Genomic DNA, 25145 nt, shown 5'->3' with positions numbered 1-25145 from the left:
TGTATAAGAGTTGGCCATGAGGGGTTGGGGGTTTAGCTCAGTGGTAGAGCGCTTGCCTAGCAAGCACAAGGACCTGGGTTCGGTCCCCAGCTCCGAAAAAAAAAAAAAGAAAAAGAAAAAAAAAAAAGAGTTGGCCATGAAGGGAATTTTGTCAAGATCACACACACACACACACACACACACACACACACACACACACACACACACGTTCTCTCTCCAGCAGAGTTCCACCCTACAATTCACAGCCTTGCCCGGTCCTCCTCAGTGTCACTCCGTCATGCCATTAGTATGACTGTGGTACTGTTCCTTCTTCAACTCCACACAAACATGGAGAGTTTCCCCTGGGTCTTTGGGTCTTCAATCTGAAGGTTCGAATGTCACCTAAAGCTTTGATTATATAAATCTGTTTTCCTTCACTGAGGTGCCTTTTGTTTTAACGAAGGGTGAGGACAGGAGACTGAGAATGCACTGTCTCAGGACGCTGACATGAGTGGGTCTCAGTAGGATAAATGGCCTGGGTAGCTGGGTGGGCTGCAATGGCCAATATGGAAAGGGGAGGTCAAATGTTGGGGTTCTTCACATCAGCCCGCTCTACCCTTGACCCTTAGAAGAGGCCTCGGAAACAAAGGCATCAAATAAAGTCACTAGGAGGAAATCCCTGGAAACAATTAGGTTGATAGTTTTCAACTCAAGGTAGTTTGTCTCTTGGGGCACATTTGTATGTCTGGAGACTTTTTTTTTATTATACCATGGGGAAGGGGTGTTGTTAGCATGTATTGAGTGAAGGTCAAACATGCTGCTAAAACATCCTTCAGCACACAGAATTGACCCCCAGCAGATAGTCAAGTTTGGGAAGCTCTGATCTAGATAAACCAATACTTCTGAGGTTTCAGTTCTGAATGTCTCTCTCTCTTTCCAAGAAGAGGAATGAGTCAGGCTAGATTTCTCGAGCATTTGGGAAGCTGAGGCAGGAAGGAGAATTAAGACTTTGGTATTTGGGGTTGGGGATTTAGCTCAGTGGTAGAGTGCTTGCCTAGCAAGCACAAGGCCCTGGGTTCGGTCCCCAGCTCCGAAAAAAAAGAAAAGAAAAGGGTTCGGTCCCCAGCTCCGAAAAAAAAGAGCCAAAAAAAAAAAAAAAGAAAAAAAGAAAAGAAAAAAAAAAGAGTTTGGTATTCTGCAAGCTCTACAGGAAGCCAGAGAGGTATGTAAGATTGTACCGGTGGGCTATCTCATGTGTAGCCTGCTCCACAAGACTCAGGCAGACTCAGCCAGGGTCCAGCAGAAGAGAAGAGCTTCTGGGATTCTCACAGGAGCCATCTGCTCCTCCAATCCCCACCTCCAGCACCTGAGAGTGAGGACCAGGTGCTCATAACAACGTGTTCCTTATCAGACTAACTAGGGGATACTAGTTATCTGCCACGCCCACCTGCTTACCACCCATGGTCCCCAAACAGGAAGATCTGACCTGCCAAGAGAAGACTGGCAGGCCTGGCTTGTACCCTTTCCTTGATTCTAGGACCTTTCAACAAAGGCCCCTCTCTGGATCACTCCACATGCATAAAGACACACAGAAGCACCTTGTTTACCAGGCGGTTCTCAGGATGAGAACAAACAGACAAACAGTACGGAAGGCAAGGCTTGCAGGGGGCCCACAGAGGGAAGGCACACTGAGCAGAAGGCTGTGTGAGTCCCAGCTGGCACTCCCTTTGCTTATTCACCTCGATGACGCCATCCTTCCACCCTTAGAGAAAACAGTCAGAGATAATTTCCCTGTGCAACAGGAATGGACGGCACGGTGGTTCAGCTGCTGCGCCTTCTGCTCAGGGTCATTATCCCCTCATGCTCCAGAGAAAAACCTTCTGCAGACCTTCGCAAGGTGTTTCATGCGTGTTCCTCACAGCAACAAAAACTGGGGCCCATGAAAGCTAAGGATCTCACTGAGGCCCTAGCTGGTTAGTGGAGAAGCAAAATTCAAACCCAAGCCCTTAATTTTTCTTCTAGATGCTACTACAGCAACGTTCTTTTCCTTTAGCTCTCGGTCACCTGGCGCTTCTGCCAGAAGCTATTCTGGGACACACGTGAAGGGAACCAAATTGCAATTGATCCCAGTTGACTTTAGTCAATAAATATTTTCCCAGTGTTGGGGTATCAGGCTGGATGTGATGTGGGTGGGGAGCACATTGTTTAACCTTTCCTAGATTCCAGTTTCTTCCTCTGTTAAGGACAGTCGTGTTACCTTGTTCAATGAAACTGTATGTGTGCTGTATGCCACTCCTGAATATGATCACCTAATGGTATCTGTCCAGTTGTCTTTCTAGACTGGGGAAAATAATCTAAGCAAGGCCTGACTCTGTAGGAAGTCTAACAGCAGGCGGGATTCTTGGTGAGTCAGTGCATATGTGCATGCACACAGAGGTACAGGTGGGTGGGCCTGTGCACACACATATGGAACCCACAGTAAGATATCTTATTTTTTTTTCTTTCTTTCTTTTTTTTTTTTTTTTTTTTCGAAAAACAAGTTGTGTAGCCCTGGCTCTCCTGGAACTTGCTCTGTAGACCAGGCTGGCCTTGAACTCAGAGATCTGCCTGCCTCTGCCTTCTGAGCGCTGGTGGTGCACCAGGTGACATCGCGTTTCTCCTGTTGCTCTCAGCTTTATTGCCATGAGATGGGGTTGCAGTGAACCAGAAGTTTACTCTTTGGTGAGGTTGGCCATCAGCAGTCGAGCTCACCAGATCCATCTGCCTCTGAGATCCAGTGCTGGGGCTAGAGGTATGTTCAGTTTATTTTGTTTTTTTTCATTTTGTTTTATGTATGGGCTCAAACTTAGGTCTTTGTGCTTGCAAAGCAAATGCTCCTACCTATGCAGCAATCTTCTCGGCCCCCTCTTTTTCTATTTTTCTATTTTTTCTATTTTTCGGAGCTGGGGACCGAACCCAGGGCCTTGCGGTTGCTAGGCAAGCGCTCTACCACTGAGCTAAATCCCCAACCCAGTTCTCTCCTTTTTTAAAAAAGATGTATTTATTTATTATATGCAAGTACCCTGTAGCTGTCTTCAGTCATACCAGAAGAGGACATCAGATCTCATTACAGATGGTTGTGAGCCACCATGTGGTTGCTGGGATTTGAACTCAGGACCTCTGGAAAAGCAGTTGGTGCTCCTAACCCCTGAGCCATCTCTCCAGCCCCAGTCCTCTCCTGTTGCCTTATGAATTTCATGTGGAATTGAACTAGGTGGTCAGACCTGACAGCAAGCAGCTTTATCCACTGAGATAGCTTGCCAGCTGTTTTGGGTGTTTTGTTTTTTTCTTGTTTTTTTGTTTTTGTTTTTGTTTTTTGCTTGCTGAGGACAAACTCAACAACAACCTTGCTGCTATTAGACTTCCCACAGATTCAGGCCTTGTTTGGATTATTCAGGAGTGGCCCACAGCGCATATACAGTTTCATGGAACAAGGTAACATGGCTGTCCTTAAAGACTCTCATTCTGTAGTCCAGGCTAACCTAGAAATCACTGTACAACACATACTGCCCTCAAATGTATAGCTTCTGCCTCAGCCTCTGGGGTAGTGGGGTTACAGTTACAAGCCAGCCACCGTGCCCACTTAGCAGACAGAATTCTTGAGTCACAGGATAAAAGGTGTGTAGTGGGGCCACGGAGGAAAAATAGGTCACTTCTGTCCGTGGTGATGCCAACAGGGGAATGAAATATCCAGGAAAGAAGAAACTAATTCCTTCCAGGCCAGAGAGATGTCTCCATGGGTAAAGGCACTTGATGTGTAAGCCTGAAGACCTGAGGTCAATCCTCAGAACTCATGGAAAGTGGGAGGAGAGAGCCAACTCATAAAGTTGTCCTCTGGCCTCTACGTGTGTGGTGCACATGCACGTGCACGAAGACACACACAGACACACACAGACACACACACACAGACACACACACATACACACACATACACACACATACACACACAGACACATACACACAGACACACACATACACACACACAGACACACACACATACACACACACACACACACACACACACACACACACACACACACACGCACGCACTATTTACCAGGAATGGTAAGCGAGGATGCAGTGGTAAGAGATTTCACTGGTGCTGTTAACCAAGCCATCGGCCTCGTGACACCATAACTGCCTGTGACTGTAATCTCACTCTAAAGGCAGTGGGGGTGGGGAAGAGAAACCGGAGGAAGATGGGGGAGGAAGCAATGAAACTTAGTTCAGCTGATCCTTGGGTATATTGGAAATGGCCATCAGAATCAACAGGAGGGCTTGTTTAACTTGAACTTCTAGGTCCTATGCCCAGTTTGGGATTTAGCAGGTCAAGGCGGTACCGAGGACTTTACAGTTCAGACAAGTTCCCAGCAAAGACTGAGGCTACTAGCCAGGGCCGTGTTTGGAGAAGCCCTGATATAAAGTACTTTTATGGGCAGCCAGAGTATCAATTTGCAGAGTCCTTCCTTAAACCTGTACTCTCCAACTGCTGTGCTCTGCCTCTGGGGTTAGAAAAGGGAGATGAATATTCTTAAATTCCAAACTTCATCCCGAACTGGGCGTGGTGGCACATACCCCAAATTCTAGCACTGGGGAGGCTGAGGCAACTTGGGCTACTGTCTCAAAAACAAACAAGACATTAAAACCCGAGAATCAGTTCTACAAGAACTGGGCAGAGCTAAGCCTGGAGGAAGAACACTATTCCTAGTTTTCAGGGGTTTCCCCCCCCCCCAGTACTTCTCTTAATGGGAACAAAAATACAGTTCTCACGACCTTAAACGCTGACACTTGTCCAAAATGTCTAGTGAGGGGAAGCATGTGTCATGCACATTAACGGAACTCAGTGATAGCAACTGAGCAGAGAAAACTGAAAATTTGACCAAAGCCAAAATGAACAGCCAGATAACACAAGAGGAACTTAGGACTCCTGGGAGTTTTCTATGTAAAAAACTGAAGCGATGCTCCCATGATAACAGGTTCCTGACCAACTGAGTATTTATACAGGCTGACCACTGCCCAACAGACATAAATCACACTCTTTACTATCTGTTGAAACTGGGTCTTTGTTCCCTGCAGATTGAAGAACTCGTGGGGGAGGAAGGCGTCCATCTTGTAGCTTGTTCCTGGGTTCAGCAGCCAAAATATCATTAGTTATAAAGGGGCTCATGACTAGGCCCTGGAAAGAACATTTCCAGCGTGGCTTTAACATTTGAGAGCATGGGACATCACATTTTATCAGCCAAGTGGTTCTGCTGGGGATGGTGAGTCTGCTTTTGTGCCTTCCTTTCTGCTTAAATTCCAAATGCAAAGCACGCCAAAATAGGTTTGTTTCACAAACCAAAATATGTGGCATTTTTCTCCATTGCTGGAGATGGAAGCCATGACCCCATTCAACACAATGACCGATAAGCTCTAGGCCCTAACCTTGAGCGAGTATTTCTCATCTGTTTTGCAGGCCCATATTAAGATTTCTCTAATTTGAATAGGTCATATAACTAGGAATACAGTTTGGAATCACTGGGAAAAAAAAATTCCCTTTTCCTACAGGAAACTGAAAAGATGGACATCAATAATTCTGTGTACTGGGCTGGAGAGATGGCTCAGCGGTTAAGAGCACTGACTGCTCTTCCAGAGGTCCTGAGCTCAATTCCCAGCAACCACATGGTGGCTCTCAACCATCTGTAATGGGATCTCTTCTGGTGTGTCTGAAGACAGCTACAGTGTACTCATATACATAAAATAAATAATCTTAAAAACAAAACACAAAAACAAAAATAAAATAAAAAGTCCTGACTAGAATACCTGGTCTCAAAAAGCAAGGTGAGGGGTTGGAGAGATGGCTCAGCGGTTAAGAGCACCGACTGCTCTTCCAAAGGTCCTGAGCTCAATTCCCAGCAACCACATGGTGGCTCACAACCATCTGTAAAGAGATCCAATGCCCTCTTCTGGTGTGTCTGAAGACAGCTACAGTGTACTCATATAGAATAAATAAATAAATCTTAAAAAAAATAATTCTGTGTACTGACACTAAGAAAAAGGACCCTGAACTCCACCTTGGTAGTACAGGTGACTTGGATGCCACTGTCACTGTCTTTCCCTGTAAAAAATCACTTATTGTTGTGGGCCCTTTAAAGGTTACCTGTCTGTAAGTATACGTTCTTACTTATAAATGACTCATTTATACTTGACAATGCTAAAAGGCTTCGGTGTGGCAGGAATGGGGCTCTAGACTCCGGGGTACCTTGCCTGGAGATAACATTGCTGCTTTTCTGTGAAGCGGGTGAGTCTGCTGTGCCAGCAACAACACTGTGCAGACACAGCCTGCTTTCCAGCCTCCCTCGGACTGCGAGGTCCTTTGAAGTGGAAAAACGGTCCCAGGCCCGACGGTCCCATTTTTTTTTTTTTTTTTTTTTTTTTTTAGGTTATTTGAAATACAACTTTATTCTGGTTCTAAACGAAAAGAACGGGAATGACGGTAACAAACAAGATTTCACCACTGAATATTGTGATGCGACTGCAGCAGTCTTATCTTTGAAATTCAGGAAGGAAACGACTCTGTTCCAAACAGCTAAATATGCAAGTCCAAAAAGATTAAAAAAAAAAAAAATGAAGGTATGTTTAACTGCCACATTCACTCCGAGGCCCATTCGTCTCCTTCAGCCTCCCAATGAAGTACGCGGTCTGCTCAGCTAAATAAGGTGGCGCACGCGCTGCACCGCTGACGTCGCAGAGCAGCTGCCTATAAAACCAGACTTCTGACACAGCGCTCCAGCTTCACTTTCTTACAGGCCATCATCCTCATCCGGGAGAGCAGTCGTCTGAGACACCTCTAAATCATACTCGTACTGTGCTGCCAAAGCTGGGTCCACGACCACCTCAGGTAGGGCAAGAGCAGGCATGGCAACGCACTCCAAGTTAGGATCTCCAATGAGCTTTCTGGCAAGCCAGAGAGGAAAAAGGCTTTTCAAAGTTGTAGTTACTTTTGCCAGAAATGTCATAGCACTGAAGATTCTAATTTAGGTGGAAGACAATAGATTTTGCCTTCATTTTCCTGTCTTTAATATCCACTTTGTTGCCACACAATACAATGGGGGATGTTTTCACACATGCGTACCAGATCTCTATGCCAGTTAGATACGTTCTTGTAAGTAACTCTTGATGTTATGTCAGACATTATAATGGCACACTGGGCTTGGATGTAGCAGCCATTGCGCAGGTCCCCCGAACTTCTTCTGGCCTGCTGTGTCCCACATGTTGAACTTGATGGGCCTCTATTGGTATGGAGGATGAGGTTTGCACCTCCATGCCCAGGGTGGCTACATTCTTCTTCTCAAACTTGCCCATCAAGTGGCACTTCATGAATGTCATCTTCCCCATGCTGCTGTTGCCCACCAGGATGAGGTTGAACTGGACCTGCGGCTCTCCATGGGCGGCCATCGTGACGATCCTGCGCGAGAGAGCGGCTTCCGAAAGCGTCTCCGCGCCTGTCCAACTGAAGCTGCGGTCCCTTATAGCCTCATCGTAGAAGAGGGCAGGGGAGTTGAGGGGTGGAGAGGCTCGTGACTTGCTCAAGATCTTCCTGTAAATTGATCTTCTAACTTATCAAGACCAGCCCCAAGGCTTCTCTGAAGTCACTGGGTCAGGGTGGGACCATGTGTTGGGGTGTGGGAAATCAAACCTCTTGTGCTACACTGAGTACTCTGGGAGACTCCACTGCCCCCATACCTTCTCGTTTTCTGAGCTGCTCAGGTCAGTTTTCTGAGATAATATAATTGTCTCTATCAAGTTTTAGTTCTAAGCCATAAAATACTGGACACGTCAACGTTCAGAGACCTAAACGGCTTAGACTCATTCCTGTCAAGAACTCTGACACACTGTTGTTGTTGTGTGTGTATGCAGTTGGTGTGTTAGAATATAGTTGCCGTAATTTCTGTCAATAAAAAGTGCCTGCCAATTTTGAGGAATGGGCTTTCTAGGAACTGTTGTTTCCACTGCATTGCTAGTGTGTCCCCACTCAGGCTGAATTTTCCCAGAGCAAGTACCTACTTCAGACTGCTTAACAGTGTTGACTTCTAAAGCAGGCTGAGTAGCCCGGAGGGCAAGTACATTTTATTGCTCCATGGGAGTGGGTGGGAAGGGAATCAAGGACTACTGGGTGCCAGAGATGACAACCTGCTTTGCCGATGGCCCAACACTGACCCATTGTGCAAGGTCTAGGACAATAACCCACATTCTTGAACTAGATACTGTCTATATCCTGCATACCTAAAGCCAGACCAGCATTCACAATAGAGCTTTGGAATCTAAGTTCTGCATTGTTCCAGGTTTACAAGGAAATGCTGTTTGTCTTGCATTCGGGCCAATTGTGTGGCTCTCTTCAGGACAGCTGGCTCCCTATCCACCTCCAGGGGACTGGCTCATATCTAAATAATGTATTTGTCTCAGAAAAAATCTAAGCCTATGGAAAAGAACTGTTCGTTCACAACAAGGGAAGGAAAAAGAAATAGTGGCAAATTAGGACAGATGTAGGAGGCAGAGATAAAACACGGAGCTTGTAACTGGGATGAACCATGTAGTAGATATGACGTTAGAGTACCAATTCCCAGGTACCTAAACAGAATGTCAGGGCTGGGCCTGATGGTGCACACTTCTAATCTCAGCACCCAGGAGGCAGATCTGAGTTTAAGGCCAGCCCAGTCTACAGAGTCCAAGGCCAACTAAGGCTACACAGTGAGATGTCTCAAAAAACAAAACAAACAGAATGTCAGCTGAATCCTTGAAAATATTAAGTGTCTTACAAAAGAGCTTTGTTATGTCACCATTTTTAATTACTTTGGAGTAAAACCACAGATTTGTGTGTGTGTGTGTGTGTGTGTGTGTGTGTGTGTGTGTGTGTTTCAGTTAAATTAGTGAGCTGCAGAGTTAGGAGGCACTGTCTGCATTTAGTAAAGACCAGTGTTTCAAAATCTACTTTTGGTTAGTTGTTACTCTAAACATATTAGGCTCTTTGTGGGTAAGAATCACCTCTCACTATGTATCTAGTCCTCTAGGAATTATTTTCTCCTAAAACTTAAACCATCCTTTTTCTTGGACCAATGACTTTACTTACCCGCCCTAGTATTATGTAGAAAGGAACACATATAAACTACCTATTCCTGTCCAAGAAGAAAAAATACAACTAGACATACACAGAACACTCTACCTCAACCAACAAAACCCTTCAGTGTGTGTGTGTGTATGAGAGAGTGTGAGAGTGTAAGAGAGAGTGTGTGAGAGTGTGTGTGTGAGCGTGTGTGTGAAAGAGTGTGTGTGTGTGAGTGTATGTGAGAAAGTGTGAGTGTGAGAATGTGTGTGTGAGAGTGTGTGTGTGAGCGTGTGTGTGAAAGAGTGTGAGTGTGAGAATGTGTGTGTGAGAGTGTGTGTGTGAAAGAGACGGGAGGGGGGTGGAATATGAACACAGATGTTTCCAAAGCCCAAAGGCATTGGATCCCTTGGAGCAAGAGTTACCAACAGGCAGTTATGAGAGAACTTGGGTCCTCTATAAGAGCAACGTGTTTTTAATCATTGAGCCATTTCTCCAGCTCCTTTTTTTTTTTTTTTCTTTTTTGGAGCTGGGGACTGAACCCAGGGCCTTGCACTTGCTAGGCAAGTGCTCTACCACTGAGCTAAATCCCCAACCCCAAAGTGTGTAGCCCAGGCTGGCCGAGAACTCATGATCCTCCTGCCTCTGCTTCCTTCAGCAAATCCTACCAGCGTGCGCCACCACAATTGGCTTCTCCAGCTCTTAAAGAGCTGTCTTTCTTATGTTTGGACAGAAAAGGCATATATATGTGTACACACACACACACACACACACACACACACACACACACAGCTAAAACATTATCAAACACACATGTACACACACTTCCTTGCTCTGTTCCTTAGTAAATCATCACTGCAACCTGCTCAGAGCACTAAGTCAAGGCAAACAATCATTTCCAACATTTCGTTACCATGCTTAAAGTAACTATTTGCTTTACTAGGCTGGAAACTCTGGCTACACCCTCTGGCTCCCTGTCCCCAGAATTAGCACAGCTTGCATTCCACAATATTTGTCCAGGACTTCACTATCGAAACAGGGAGCACACCCCAGAGTACAGATTTCTCTTGGCAGTGGCCCAGACAGAGCATGTCAAAATGGGTAGCTGTCCACTGGGCTGAGAGAATGGAGGGAAAGAGAAACACGCCCTATCAAGAGTAAGGAGTGGCCAGATCCACAGTCTAAAGAACAAGGCTCTGTATTTGCTGGGTGAATACTTGTCCGGAGTAAAACCTTCAAAGTGAAGGGCAACTGCAAAAGTCAACACCTGTCTCCAAACAAGAGTTACCACTGAGTTTTGAAACCACAATGCCCACATTCATTTTAGGACGTTGTCTGCAACACTTCAGAATCCTAAGAGAACAGTACGAGAGAGCACGTTTAAGAATCAGGAGATCCGGGGTTGGGGATTTAGCTCAGTGGTAGAGCGCTTGCCTAGGAAGCGCAAGGCCCTGGGTTCGGTCCCCAGCTCCGAAAAAAAAAGAACCAAAAAAAAAAAAAAAAGAATCAGGAGATCCGACTTCCCATTTAAAACCCAGATGACTACTGCTGCATGCTCCAGTGGACACACCAATCATAGTCGGTAACGCAGAAGAGACAGGCTGTGCTGAGGATCAGACACAGTATCTGAAAATGAGCAGAAGTCTGGCTGGTGAACACTGCCCTCTATTGGCAGAGGGCGACGGCTTAAAGTCAAGCTGATTGTTTTTAATACATATCCTATTTGAGACATATAGTTCTGGATGTTTAGGGACTTATGTGTAAACTGGATTGGTCTCAAACCTAGAGGTCCACTTGCCTCTCCTTCCCATGTCCTGGTGTTAAAGGCAAGTGCCATTATGCCCGGCCCTTAATAACTATCTATAGACATAATCCTGTCCTCTCATTAAATCTTTAATATATATTTTTTGGACTGATTCAAATGTCTGAGGTATATGGAAATGGCAGAGAACAGCAACAGAAGGGCTGAGGATGCAGTTTAAAGGTGGAGCTTTTACTTATGTGTAGAGCCCTAGGTTTAATTCGTAGCACTGTAGGCAGAGTGGTGGTAGGGGTTGAGGGGGGAAGGCAGGGAAGTTTTAGAGTTTCTAATGATGGTAGGACACACCCATATGCCCCCTGTACACAAAGCCTTACACCGTCTTCTGATTATAGCTACAGATGGTTATTGATGAGCCAGGTGTAATGGCACAGCATCTGAAAAATGATCCAGAAAGCAGGCATGCCCTCTGTTGGCAGAGGAGGAGATGACTGCTGTGAAGTCAAGCTGACTGTTTCTTTTTTTTTTTTTTTTTATTATTATTATTTTTTTAGATTTTTTTTATTAACTTGAGTATTTCTTATTTACATTTGGAGTGTTATTCCCTTCCCGGTTTCCGGGCAAACATCCCCCTAATCCCTCCCCCTCCCCTTCTTTATGGGTGTTCCCCTTCCCATCCTCCCCCCCATTGCCACCCTCCCCCCAACAATCACGTTCACTGGGGGTTCAGTCTTACCAGGACCAAGGGCTTCCCCTTCCACTGGTGATCTTACTAGAATATTCATTGCTACCTATGAGGTCAGAGTCCAGGGTCAGTCCATGTATAGTCCTTAGGTAGTGGCTTAGTCCCTGGAAGCTCTGGTTGCTTGGCATTGTTGTTCATAAGGGGTCTCGAGCTCCTTCAACCTCTTCGAGTTCTTTCTCTGATTCCCTCAACAGGGGTCCCGTTCTCAGTTCAGTGGTTTGCTGCTGGCATTCGCCTCTGTATTTGCTGTATTCTGGCTGTGTCTCTCAGGAGCGATCTACATTCGGCTCCTGTCGGCCTGCACTTCTTTGCTTCATCCATCTTCTCTAATTGGGTGGCTGTATATGTATGGGCCACATGTGGGGCAGGCTCTGAATGGGTGTTCCTTCTGTCTCTGTTTTAATCTTTGCTTCTCTATTCCCTGCCAAGGGTATTCTTGTTCCCCTTTTAAAGAAGGAGTGAAGCATTCACATTTTGATCATCCGTCTTGAGTTTCATTTGTTCTAGGCATCTAGGGTAATACAAGCATTTGGGCTAATAGCCACTTATCAATGAGTGCATACCATGTGTGTTTTTCTGTGATTGGGTTACCTCACTCAGGATGATATTTTCCAGTTCCAACCATTTGCCTACGAATTTCATAAAGTCGTTGTTTTTGATAGCTGAGTAATATTCCATTGTGTAGATGTACCACATTTTCTGTATCCATTCCTCTGTTGAAGGGCATCTGGGTTCTTTCCAGCTTCTGGCTATTATAAATAAGGCTGCTATGAACATAGTGGAGCACGTGTCTTTTTTATATGTTGGGGCATCTTTTGGGTATATGCCCAAGAGAGGTATAGCTGGATCCTCAGGCAGTTCAATGTCCAATTTTCTGAGGAACCTACAGACTGATTTCCAGAATGGTTGTACCAGTCTGCAACCCCACCAACAATGGAGGAGTTTTCCTCTTTCTCCACATCCTCGCCAGCATTTGCTGTCACCTGAGTTTTTGATCTTAGCCATTTTCACTGGTGTGAGGTGAAATCTCAGGGTTGTTTTGATTTGCATTTCCCTTATGACTAAAGATGTTGAACATTTCTTTAGGTGTTTCTCAGCCATTCGGCATTCCTCAGCTGTGAATTCTTTGTTTAGCTCTGAACCCCATTTTTTAATAGGGTTATTTGTCTCCCTGCGGTCTAACTTCTTGAATTCTTTGTATATTTTGGATATAAGGCCTCTATCTGTTGTAGGATTGGTAAAGATCTTTTCCCAATCTGTTGGTTGCCGTTTTGTCCTAACCACAGTGTCCTTTGCCTTACAGAAGCTTTGCAGTTTTATGAGATCCCATTTGTCGATTCTTGATCTTAGAGCATAAGCCATTGGTGTTTTGTTCAGGAAATTTTTTCCAGTGCCCATGTGTTCCAGATGCTTCCCTAGTTTTTCTTCTATTAGTTTGAGTGTATCTGGTTTGATGTGGAGGTCCTTTATCCACTTGGACTTAAGCTTTGTACAGGGTGACAAGAATAGATCGATCTGCATTCTTCTACATGCTGACCTCCAGTTGAACCAGCACCATTTGCTGAAAATCCTATCTTTTTTCCATTGAATGGTTTTGGCTCCTTTGTCAAAAATCAAGTGCCCATAGGTGTGTGGGTTCATTTCTGGGTCTTCAATTCTGTTCCATTGGTCTATCTGTCTGTCTCTGTACCAATACCATGCAGTTTTTATCACTATTGCTCTGTAATACTGCTTGAGTTCAGGGATAGTGATTCCCCCTCAAGTCCTTTTATTGTTGAGGATAGTTTTAGCTATCCTGAGTTTTTTGTTATTCCAGATGAATTTGCAAATTGTTCTGTCTAACTCTTTGAAGAATTGGATTGGTATTTTGATGGGGATTGCATAGAGTCTGTAGATCGCTTTTGGTAGAATGGCCATTTTTACTATATTAATCCTGCCAATCCATGAGCATGGGAGATCTTTCCATCTTCTGAGGTCTTCTTCAATTTCTTTCTTCAGAGTCTTGAAGTTCTTATTGTACAGATCTTTTACTTGCTTGGTTAAAGTCACACCGAGGTACTTTATATTATTTGGATCTATAATGAAGGGTGTCGTTTCCCTAATTTCTTTCTCGGCTTGTTTCTCTTTTGTGTAGAGGAAGGCTACTGATTTATTTGAGTTAATTTTATACCCAGCCACTTTGCTGAAGTTGTTTATCAGCTTTAATAGTTCTCTGGTGGAACTTTTGGGATCACTTAAATATACTATCATATCATCTGCAAATAGTGATATTTTGACTTCTTCTTTTCCGATCTGTATCCCCTTGACCTCCTTTTGTTGTCTGATTGCTCTGGCTAGAACTTCAAGAACTATATTGAATAAGTAGGGAGAGAGTGGGCAGCCTTGTCTAGTCCCTGATTTTAGTGGGATTGCTTCAAGTTTCTCTCCATTTAGTTTAATGTTAGCAACTGGTTTGCTGTATATGGCTTTTACTATGTTTAGGTATGGGCCTTGAATTCCTATTCTTTCCAGGACTTTTATCATGAAGGGGTGTTGAATTTTGTCAAATGCTTTCTCAGCATCTAATGAAATGATCATGTGGTTCTGTTCTTTCAGTTTGTTTATATAATGGATCACGTTGATGGTTTTCCGTATATTAAACCATCCCTGCATGCCTGGGATGAAGCCTACTTGATCATGGTGGATGATTGTTTTGATGTGCTCTTGGATTCGGTTTGCCAGAATTTTATTGAGTATTTTTGCGTCGATATTCATAAGGGAAATTGGTCTGAAGTTCTCTTTCTTTGTTGGGTCTTTGTGTGGTTTAGGTATAAGAGTAATTGTGGCTTCATAGAAGGTATTCGGTAGTGATCCATCTGTTTCAATTTTGTGGAATAGTTTGGATAATATTGGTATGGGGTCTTCTATGAAGGTCTGATAGAATTCTGCACTAAACCGGTCTGGACCTGGGCTCTTTTTGGTTGGGAGACCTTTAATGACTGCTTCTATTTCCTTAGGAGTTATGGGGTTGTTTAACTGGTTTATCTGTTCCTGATTTAACTTCGGTACCTGGTATCTGTCTAGGAAATTGTCCATTTCCTGCAAGCTGACTGTTTAAGAAACAGTCTTATTGTGTAGCTCTGGATGTCTAGGAACCTGACCTCAGCAGGCACCAGGCATGAATATGGTGCACAGACATACATGCAAGCAAGCATGCACACTCATAAGGCACAATAGATAAATCTTGAAAAAATTTCTACCGAAACCAACTTTAAACTGGTGCATATGGGCTGGGGAGATGGCTCACCGGTTAAGAACACTGACTGCTCTTCCAGAGGTCCTGAGTTCAAATCCCAGCAACCACATGGTGGTTCACAACCATCTGTAATGAGATCTAATACCCTCTTCTGGTGTGTCTGAAGACAGCTACAGTGTACTTACATATAATAAATAAGTAAATTGTTAAAAAGATAAAAATAAACTGGTGCATACAACTCCATTAAGAATACAAAGTTTGGGGGTTGGGGATTTAGCTCAGTGGTAGAGCGCTTGCCTAGCAAGTGCAAGGCCCTGGGTTCGGTCCTCAGCTCCGGGGGAAAAAAAAAATACAAAGTTTGCTGGGTGTGATGGTGCCCACCTTTCATCCCAGACTTATGAGGCAACTTTGATTGAGGCCAGCCTGCAAGTTTGAGAGTTCCAGCCAGGGCTACCCAGAGAAACCCGGTCTTAAAAACAAAACAAAAATCCGGGGCTGGGGATTTGGCTCAGTGGTAGAGCGCTTGCCTAGGAAGCGCAAGGCCCTGGGTTCGGTCCCCAGCTCTGAAAAAAAGAACCAAAAAAAAAAAAAAAAAATCCAACAGCAGAATACAAAGTTTGAGAGACATGGTGGTATATACCTTTTAATCCAAGTACTCAGAAGTAGAGGCAGTGGATCTTTGTAAGTTCAAGGCCAGCCTGGCTTAAATAGTGACTTTCAGGACAACAGGTGCTATGTAGAGATCCTGTCTTAAAACAAACCAAGCAAACAAAAAACCTTAATGGCCACAGATGATTAACAGTGTTACAGCAAATATTTGGCTATTTTGGCAATCAAGGAAGAGAAAACGTTGGGGGGGGGGGGTGTTCCCAAATAGCTAGTCTCAGTTAAGTCCCAAAGAGGGATCATCCACCACATTCCCAATCTAAGAATAACATACCACAGAAAGGACTGGTTCTTTACCCTTGGGAAGGGTACTTTTCCTTCAGAAAGTGATTTGGGCTTCTGTAGGAGTCTGGTACTGAGACTGTTACAACGTTAGTATAGTTTCAGCAAGTACTTGACACTATGTGTCCTGTAAGCATAAAAAGCACTTTCCAGATACAGCTGGCTGTTCAACTTCAACTGCCCTTCTCACTTTCCAGCTCTGCAGATGAGAAAAACTGCAGAGAGCTCACACACCCAATCCCACGTCATCCATCAAAAACTTTAGTCAACCTATTGTCCCCTGATTCAGTGTTCCTTTTCCAACTGGTGGAGTCAGACAGTGATGGGCTGAGGTAGCCGCTGCACACTGGTCAGTGGATTTGCTCTGAACACCCCAAGAAGCACACAAAGCACACATCTGGGTTACAAAAGCCCTTTTATAAAGCCATTTTTAAACAAAACAAACCAAAAGGTTTACAAAAGAAAAGGATACAGAAAAGAGTAACTTGCTTCATATGTCCCCAAGAGGAAAAAAAAAAGGGGGGGGGGACAATACCAACATGCTCAACAAAAAGGGGTTCTTTTCCTTATTTCTTAGTACAAAATACAAGCAAAGGACACGCATACTTAAAACAGAGTTCAGGAGCCGACAGCAGTCCTGGAAATCCTTCAGTTGGAGCAAGGCAGGAGTTTGTTGTTGTTTAAGCAAATGTGTACAGACCGGGATAGGTAAATGTACGAAACGAAGTATCACGTCAGACCATCACATGAGTCCACCAATGCATGTTGCATCTATAAATCATGAACATGGTCAACAAAACCATGTCCAACTCGGTTTCATTTAAATTAAAGAAAAAAAAAAAAACCTTAAAGTGGTTACATTCCAACTTTAGCTTCCTTAGTACCAGGCTGCAGATTTCAGCACTGCTAAGGTATTGCAAGAACGCCCAGCACTCTGATGTTTAATCATGTATCAAGCCACACTGCAGTATGAAGAAAACGATGCCAGGTTCTCAGCCCATGGCCTCAGACAGGCTAGCTTTCTCACTTTCTGCTCAGAACACGAAAGATTAAAGACTAAAACCGAGGAAGACTAGGAGTCTTTAGAACTGGCGAATTAAATCTAAAAGATGAATCAAGGCAAACTGATCGTGGCGGCTGAGCAACCTGGTGACGTCTTAAGCCTTGCAGGAATGAAGCATCTAAGGTTTGCTGCAATATGTTCATGGTACACCGACTATGTAGAGCTTTTGTTTACAAATCTTGTAACAAATACTTCCAGAGAACGGGGGAAAATCACTAACTTCCAGAAGACAAAGGTTGAATTGCCAGACATTTACAAATACACACTCACACATACCCACGTCACACTTCAGGGTTTTATACATGTTATTTTTAGGGCATAACTGAGTACTATACTTCCCCAACCCTCCACAAAAAGCAAAACCAGAAACAACCAAAAAAAAAAAAAAAAAAAAAAAAAAAAAACAAAAACAAAAAACCCCAAAACAAACCAAAACAAAAAGCCCCAAAACTGGGGGAAAAAATGACCCCCCCAAATCAATTCATCCTCCCCCATAAACTAGAAAACCCCCCTCACCCAATATACAAAGTGTCTGCACAACTGTGATGCCCTACAGTCACAGAGCATGCTCAGATGTCGCCAGTTCATTCTTCATTGGCATGGCGACAGGCAGGCATATGGGACCCTCCTAGTGTTTAGTACAATCACACTACTGTGAATTAGGCTTTGAACAAAAGTATAACCTATGGATTTGATATTCAGAATCATGTATTTTCTAAGACAAAAGGGAAAGGAGGTTCAAATAGCAACATGGCTATTGACAGCTTGGCATCACAATGCTCAAAAAAAACAAAAACCCCACAATCCCCATCTTCAAGTAACTCAGCAGCTTCCTCCAGAGAGAAAATAACAATATTCTACCCTCAAGAGCAACCAGTGGCTTTAACTTTCCCTCCCCTTTGGCAAGAAGCGTGTACTGTGTTTCTGACCTCCATCCCCACACCATGAAGTGCCTAGCCTGCATTTCTTCTTACCCAGTCACAGGTGGCAATGTTCTGGTGTGGCTTCTGGTGCTAGCAGTAGAGAACTGTCCAAACAGGCACTGATTCCACAGCAGCAAGCTTTCTGCTGCTTCTATTCTCGTCTGCTCTGGCAGGGGCCCCTAAACCTGAGTTTTGTTTACACTACTTCCCTTTCCAACCTGCCACCTACACGTTTGTGGACATAAAAATAAACAAAGCCCATTTTGAAAAGTGTCACCGGTCATGGTGGCATTAATCCTAGCAGTGTGAGGGGGAGGGGGAGGAGGACTCCCAGCTGGACTACAAACTAAAACCAGGCCTCAAGATCAATTGACCATTAATCAAAAGTCCTTCTAGATTATAACCTCAAATTCCACTGATTTTTATATGGAAGAAAACGCTATCTGAACTAGTACCATATATAAACATTGAAGACAGAAGAAAAATCAGTTATTTTGAAAAAAACAAAACAATGAGTTTACGATCAGCCACGTAGCAAGTTTGAGGCCAGCCTGGGGTACACAAAATACTGGGGTTTTGGTAAGATGTTTGTGGGGGATTTTCTCACTACTCTAGAAAAAACAAAAACAAAAACGTTCATCCTACCATTAGTTTTCCTTTCTAAGGTTACTATGGAGAGGGAGGTACTGAAAGCAGGTAAGTGATTCAGCAGATATTTAAAATACACCCTTTGGGTCCTCTCTCCCAAATCCCATCAGTGGTGGATGGCTAAAAGCAGCAGTAAATTGCCACTGGGTAACACAGAGGCTACCATTTCTCGAAGGAGGAGACAAAGGCTTTAACCAGAGTCTGGAGAACTAGAATGTAGTGTTAGCTGAGCCACTGCATCTATTAAAGAGGTAAACCTAGCTGAGCTTCCGTAACAGACAAGACCTTCAAACGAACATCCCGTTCCTGAGCACTGCAAACTAAGACAGTGAATACATTGCCACTTCACTATAGGCACAGTAGAGAAAAAAAGACGAAAGAAAGAGGACGGAGAGTAAGCCATGGAGGTGTCAAGGGCCAGTCATTATGAACACACGGACATATCCTCGTGTGTTACTACACCTAACTGCTGAGCACCTGTTTCCAGTTGAGCACGTTAAGTCTTCCTTATTTGCATGCATGATTTGAAGGGAAGACCAGAGTGTTATAAACCACTAAAAAAAAGTGAAAACAAAGGTCACTTAGAGCCTGTGTGCTCACTTGAGACACCATTAACCCAACCGACCTGTAATTAGAAAATATATCTTCAATCTAATGAATTGGTTTTAAAAGGGATTCTAAACAAGAAGTCCAATCGACACATCTTTTACACAAGTAACCTAGAAGATAGCATTATTTCTCAATTATAGGTAGATAAAATCAGAGATGTTAATGCAGATTATTAAAGAGACTTAAAAAAATTTGAGGCTTAAGTTGAAAGAGACCCTACCCACAAATTTTCATAAAACATAACCTAAGAAAAGCCCAAATGTCACTAGGAATGTAGACTGAATTATAAACCTCTAAAAGGGAGATGCCTGGTGGAGATGGTGAGTCTCTTCTTTAAGGACGGGTTCCTGAGCAAGCCCACCACAGCAAACAGAATAATCTGTAATACCCACTACACAGCTCACAACTATATATATAACCCATTACAGAATACAATAATCCAACTGTTTGTGTTCAAGTTTCTATTTTTGGCCATGTTAATACTCATTTATTAGCAGTGCAGGGTTAAAATAACTGCCACTAGGTGTTTTATTTATTTATTCATTTATTTATTTTAAAGCAGATCTAAGAATGTTCTTTAAAGTGTCTTAAAAACCAGAGTAAAAATATTTCTTAAATAACCCTTTGTCCTACGAACACCTATTAAAAAAATGACATTGTCTGAGACAAACATGTCACTTAAAAAACACAAAAGCAGAATACTGAGGAAGCAAATTTAGCTCAAGTGCAGAAAAATATACAGAAATTACTCCACCAAATCTTTAATTTAGTAGCATTAGGACCCCTAATCTCTGCGTCTATTGGCGAACGGGGCCTGAATGCGGAGGAGCAAAGCTCTGATCTGTCCTTGCCGCTCTGCTAAGGTTCTAGAGGGTTATCAATGGCACATAGGCACCCTACAACAGCTCACTCATCCCGCTGAGGCTCAGGCTCTTGTTTTAAAAACAAACATGAATGGAAAGGAGGGGTCAGATGGACTAAGAAGCAAACGACTCCAGAGAATGGAAGCAGCAGCAGAAGTTGTGAGATTATTATCCTGTTACTCTGAAGGAAAGATTTAAACATCAAAAGGAAAAAGCTGTTTCTATCTCCAATAAAAACAGCATGGTTCATTTCAAATATTTGTATTCATAAAGGATAAACCTCAACCCTTTATATCCAAGCTTCACACTAACTCAACCTTTATTCGCTTAAAATTTTGATATCGTCAGCTTATGAAGAAATAAATGCACTGGGAGGTGTAGACTCATCTTGTCATTGAAATTCAAAGAAATCTTTTTAATTTTTGACCATTGGTAAAACTTTACCAGAAAACAGGATGTACTTTAAAAACTTGAATCAATGAAAACATGAATGAAATATGAAATTAAGACTCATTCTGGTGGCCCAGTAAGAAAAGACAGAAGCCCATTATCAAGACGAAAGAACCGGTGGACCCGAGTCTCTGAGAACAGCGAGTACACTGAGTTCCAGGACGGCCTCCCTCCACACCCGGGAGTAACTGCGTACTGAGTTAGCAACCCAGAATTCATGTTCGCCTCCCAACTGCCTCACCGGACAAATTTAGAGTCATGATTCTTTTTGACATTTACAGTTTAGACATATAAGCTCATGTTAAATGACAACTGGTCTGTCAAAAGTACAGGAGAAGAAAAAGCAACTGTTTAATTAAAACCTTTCTAGATTTTTGTTTTTGATTATTGTTCAAGTTGCTAGCAAAAAGCAGCTTCCATAGCGCCCACCTCAAATCTTACTGCTGTGCGGCCGTGGCATTCCTTCCTGCTATTAACACATGAAATGGTCAATCCAGTGATTGATTGACATGGCTTTCGTGGGGGTGGGGGGGCTGGCAGAGAAAAGACTGAGACAAAATGGCAACTTAAACACATCAGCATACAATGGTTTTGAGAAAGATAGATGGTAGAGAGAAAAACATTATTCTAGACAAATGAAATAGCACTGAAAGCCCATGAGTCAAGCCACAGCCCAAACCGTGTCCTACATAGGTTTCCTTTTTTGTTTTGTTTTTTTAATAAAACCTCTCCCCAGTATCACTTTTAATCTTCCCCAGATGCCGCTTCATCTTCAGACCCTTCATCTCCAGACTTCTCGAGTGGGGGGCTTGCAGATGTCTTCTTTTCTGGAGGGCTTTCTGCTTCCTCGTCCTCTTCTTTGGGAGAAGGAGTTTTTTCCTTTGATGTCTTTGAAGCCGTGGGGCGACCCACTTTCCCCTTGCCTTTCACTGGACTTGGTGTCACTGAAATATGGAAAGTAACAATTTGGGGAACAGAAAAAATGCCTTAAAAAAAAATCAGCTACAAAATTAAAAGTCTTTACTCCTAATGAGGATAATGTAACAGTCTGAGCAGAAACTAGGGCTATCAAACTGGTTTTGGAGCTCCATTACCCTCTAAAGTATGGAGGGATGAGTAAGATCTCAAAACAAGAAACATATTAATTATATTTGCTAGAATAAAACGCTAGGCAAATCCAGACTTCTGACTTAACAAACTAGCTCCAACCAGGAAAATACCTGGCAAAAGCTTTGAAGACCTGGAAGATAAATCTTTACTCCCAAGGTTGGTTCTGTCCACATCAGTATCCTTTTATCCTGACAGAACAGAGGATGAGAACAGAGAGCAGAGCCTTCCCTAGCTGCTAGGACTACTGATCCCAGAGCAGCCAATGCTTCCTGCACAGAATAAGAACCACTGCTCTGAAATGAAAGGCTCATTCCTACATATAGTCCAAGCCACACATTCTTTGCATTTAAAAAAAGAAAAAGTAACATTTTTATTTTATTTACAATGGTGTTTGCCTGCATTCCTGTTTTGTGTGAGGGTGTCAGAACTGGAATTACAGACAATTATGAGCGTCCACGTAGATGCTAGGAATTGAACCCAAGTCACTTGGAAGAGCTCTTAACCACTGAGCTATCCTATCCCTTCAGCCTATTTGTTTTTTTTTTTTCAAGATTGTATTATTTTAATTATATGCATGTGTGTGCCTGTGCATGCAGTATGTGCCTAAGTCAGCTGGAGTCACAGCTGACTGTGGATCTGATCTTGGGTCCTCTGGGAGCAGTATGGGCTCTCAATCACTGAGCCCTCCAGTCCTCACTCCAGCCCTCCCCAATCTTGAAGGGACCAAAAGCACATGTATAGGACGGAACCCCTTTGGATTTCTTGTATTTCTACCAAATACAAGGCCAATGCTGAGGCAACAGTTTAGTTCTTGAAAAATATGATTTTCCTCTCACAGGCCTCACCTGTAGCCTTTAGTCTGGGTTTGGGCATTTTCTTTTCTTTCCTCTCAGGTTTGGACTTCTTAACCATCTTTTTGTTTTTCTTTTTTGAACTGCCATAATCACTATCATCGTCGTCCTCCATTAGGAAATCTTCGTCGCTGCCAGAATCTTCTGAGAGGAAAGAAGAATTTCAACGTCCAACTTAAATGTACAAATCCTTCCAAGTGAACAAAGGGAAAGAGAGCTGAGAATGCTGGAGGAACTAAGCACTACTGTGTCAGTGAGGAGCAGCGCTCCACGGCTGGCGCTGCCCCTGCCCACTGCAGGATGGGCACAGTATGGACCTTACATATGCTACATGACTGACTTATTCTAACTACTCTGTTTTTAAACTCATGAACAACTCTTTTGAAGAACTTGTGGAAAATGGAATGTATAAGACACAAGGTCTGGTCCCAGCATCCAAGAGGCTGAAGTCAGGGGACAGCAAATTTGAACTCAGCTCTAGCCACTCAGTGAGAACCAACAAGGTTGGGGGATGAACAGTTAAGAGGTACAGCACTTGCCTATACTCACTGTGCAGGGCCCTATATTTTGAACCCTAGAACTAAAATATACAAGCCTGGAGCCCTTAAATACCAAGTAACTCATGTATACTGTCCAAGCTAAGCTGAACTGATCTGGTGGTTTTTTAACTGTGAACGACGAAACAAGAACACTCTATATGAAGCAGGACTCCTCATAATCTGAACAACCCGTGTGTGGGGTGGTGGGGGGAACCTAAACTATGTAACTTTTTGGCAAGTTGAAGTGGTCTATAATTCTCTGCCACACCAAGATGCAAACTGTAAACACAGAACCCATTATTAATTCATTCAGTGTTTAAACACAAATGTCTTAGAATAGAAACTATGGTAAAAAATGGAAAACCTAGGTGGATAAACATTTAAGGCATCAGATGAAGTTTTGAATAATGATAATGAAGAACTCAGCCATAGTCCAAGGAATAACCCAAACTGAATAGCAACATGACCCTAACTCAGATTACCTACTACTCTCAATTCACCTCTCTGTAAAGGGAAGACTTCAGTGGCCCTACAGGGTTGAGTATATAATCTGTATGCATAAAGCCCAATGTTAAACTAGAGCATTTTCAAGGGTTTCTTTAAGCTTAAAAAGGAGAACTGTTATTCTGAATTTCTCTGAAAGGAGTACTGGCTCTTAGCCTGCTTAACCATCATGGAAAGTAAAACTTATCACAGAGTGTGTCCAGTTACTAGCCTTCAATGACTTCATTCCTCTTGTGTGGTAGAGAGAGAGCTACAGATTTAAAGAAAGATAGTTTGGATGTTAATATAGTATTAAAGAGGAGAAAGTCAACCTTTGTGAGTTTTTTTCCTAGAAAGTGTCGATATAGACGGTGATGTTAGGACAGTGGTTTTTCAATAATGCTGTAAACCTTTAATACAATTCCTCATATTGTGGTGATGCCCATCATAAAATTATTTGGTTGCACTCTGTAAATCAGTCTGGAAGTTCCTCAGAAAATTGGATATTCCACTACCTGAGAACCCAGCTATACCTCTCCTGTGCATATTCTGAAAAGATGCTCCAACATACAACAAAGACACGTGCTCCACTATGTTCATAGCAGTCTTGTATATAATAGCCAGAAGCCGGAAAGAACCCAGATGTCCTTCAACAGAGGAATGGATACAGAAAATGTGGTACATCTACACAATGGAATATTACTCAGCTATCAAAAATGACTTCGGGGTTGGGGATTTAGCTCAGTGGTAGAGCACTTGCCTAGCAAGCGCAAGGCCCTGGGTTCGGTCCCCAGCTCCGGGGGAAAAAAAAAAACTTATAAAAATGACTTCATGAAATTCATTGGCAAATGGATTGAACTAGAAAATATCATCCTGAGTGAGGTAACCCAATCACAGAAAAACACACATGGTATGCACTCACTGGTAAGTGGCTATTAGCCCAAAAGCTTGAATTACCCAAGATGCAATCCACAGACCACATGAAGCTGAAGAAGAAGGATGATTAAAGCGGGGATGTTTCACTCCTTCTTAAAAGGGGGAACAAAAAAAATATCCATAGGAGGGGATATAGAGGCAAAGTTTGGAGCAGAGCCTGAAGGAATGGCCATTCAAAGCCTGCCCCAAATAGGTATGCAGTCCATATATATACAGCTACCAAAACTAGACAATACTGATGAAGCTAAGAAGTGCATGCTGACAGGAACCACATAGAGCTGTCTCCTGAGAGGCACAGCCAGGGCCTGTCAAATACAGAGGCAAATGCTAGCACCAAATCACTGAACTAAGAACGGGACCCCCGTTGGAGGAATTAGAGAAAGGATTGAAAGAACTGAAGGGGCTTGGAACACCATAAGAACAATGCCAACCAACCAGAGCTCCCAAGGACTAAACCACTACCCAAAGAGTACACATGGACAGACCCATGGCTCCAGCTGCATATGTAGCAGAGGACGGCCTTGTTGGGCACCAAATGGAAGGAGAAGCCCTTGTTCCTGCAAAGGCTAGACTGCCCCCCCACCAATGGAGGGGAATGTCTGGGTGGGGTAGGGGGAGTGGGCGGGAAGGGGGCTTATGTTCGGGAAAGGGAATAACATTTGAAATGTAAATAAAAAATATCCAATAAAAGAAAATATAAAAAAAAAAGAAAAAAATGGAAAACCATAAAATTCTGATTATGTAAAAAAATAAATATCAATGTATAGTCATCTCCTCTTATAAATTCAGGATTTACTAGATCTATCTATTGCCAAATTCTACTAATTTAAAAAAAAAAAAAAAAAAAAAAAGCTTTTCTTTTTCACTTATATAAGTATACATG

The 25145-nt window shown here is 43.1% G+C and overlaps 1 protein-coding gene and 1 pseudogene across 3 annotated transcripts in view; both read right to left on the bottom strand.

Moving 5' to 3' along the window:
• Positions 1-6726: 6726 nt before the first annotated feature.
• Positions 6727-7970, bottom strand: LOC148001602 (GTP-binding nuclear protein Ran-like; annotated as a pseudogene). Its single transcript, XR_015635892.1, has one exon. The product of XR_015635892.1 is annotated as a GTP-binding nuclear protein Ran-like (transcript).
• Positions 7971-16185: 8215 nt separating this feature from the next.
• Positions 16186-25145, bottom strand: part of Nucks1 (nuclear casein kinase and cyclin-dependent kinase substrate 1) — a 29199-nt gene continuing 20239 nt past the window's right edge. Inside the window, exons 6-7 of one of the 2 annotated variants that reach the window (XM_087581583.1) lie at positions 22299-22445; positions 16186-21287 (exon numbers count right to left, since the gene is read on the bottom strand). In XM_087581583.1, coding sequence (XP_087437709.1) covers positions 21088-21287; positions 22299-22445 — 347 coding nt within the window. In that variant the 3' untranslated portion in view covers positions 16186-21087. 2 annotated transcript variants of the gene reach the window in all.

This window comes from Rattus norvegicus, chromosome 13 (assembly GCF_021556685.1).
Source record: "Rattus norvegicus strain SHRSP/BbbUtx chromosome 13, alternate assembly SHRSP_T2T, whole genome shotgun sequence".
Taxonomy (NCBI): domain Eukaryota; kingdom Metazoa; phylum Chordata; class Mammalia; order Rodentia; family Muridae; genus Rattus; species Rattus norvegicus.
This window is presented reverse-complemented; position numbering and strand designations above follow the sequence as displayed.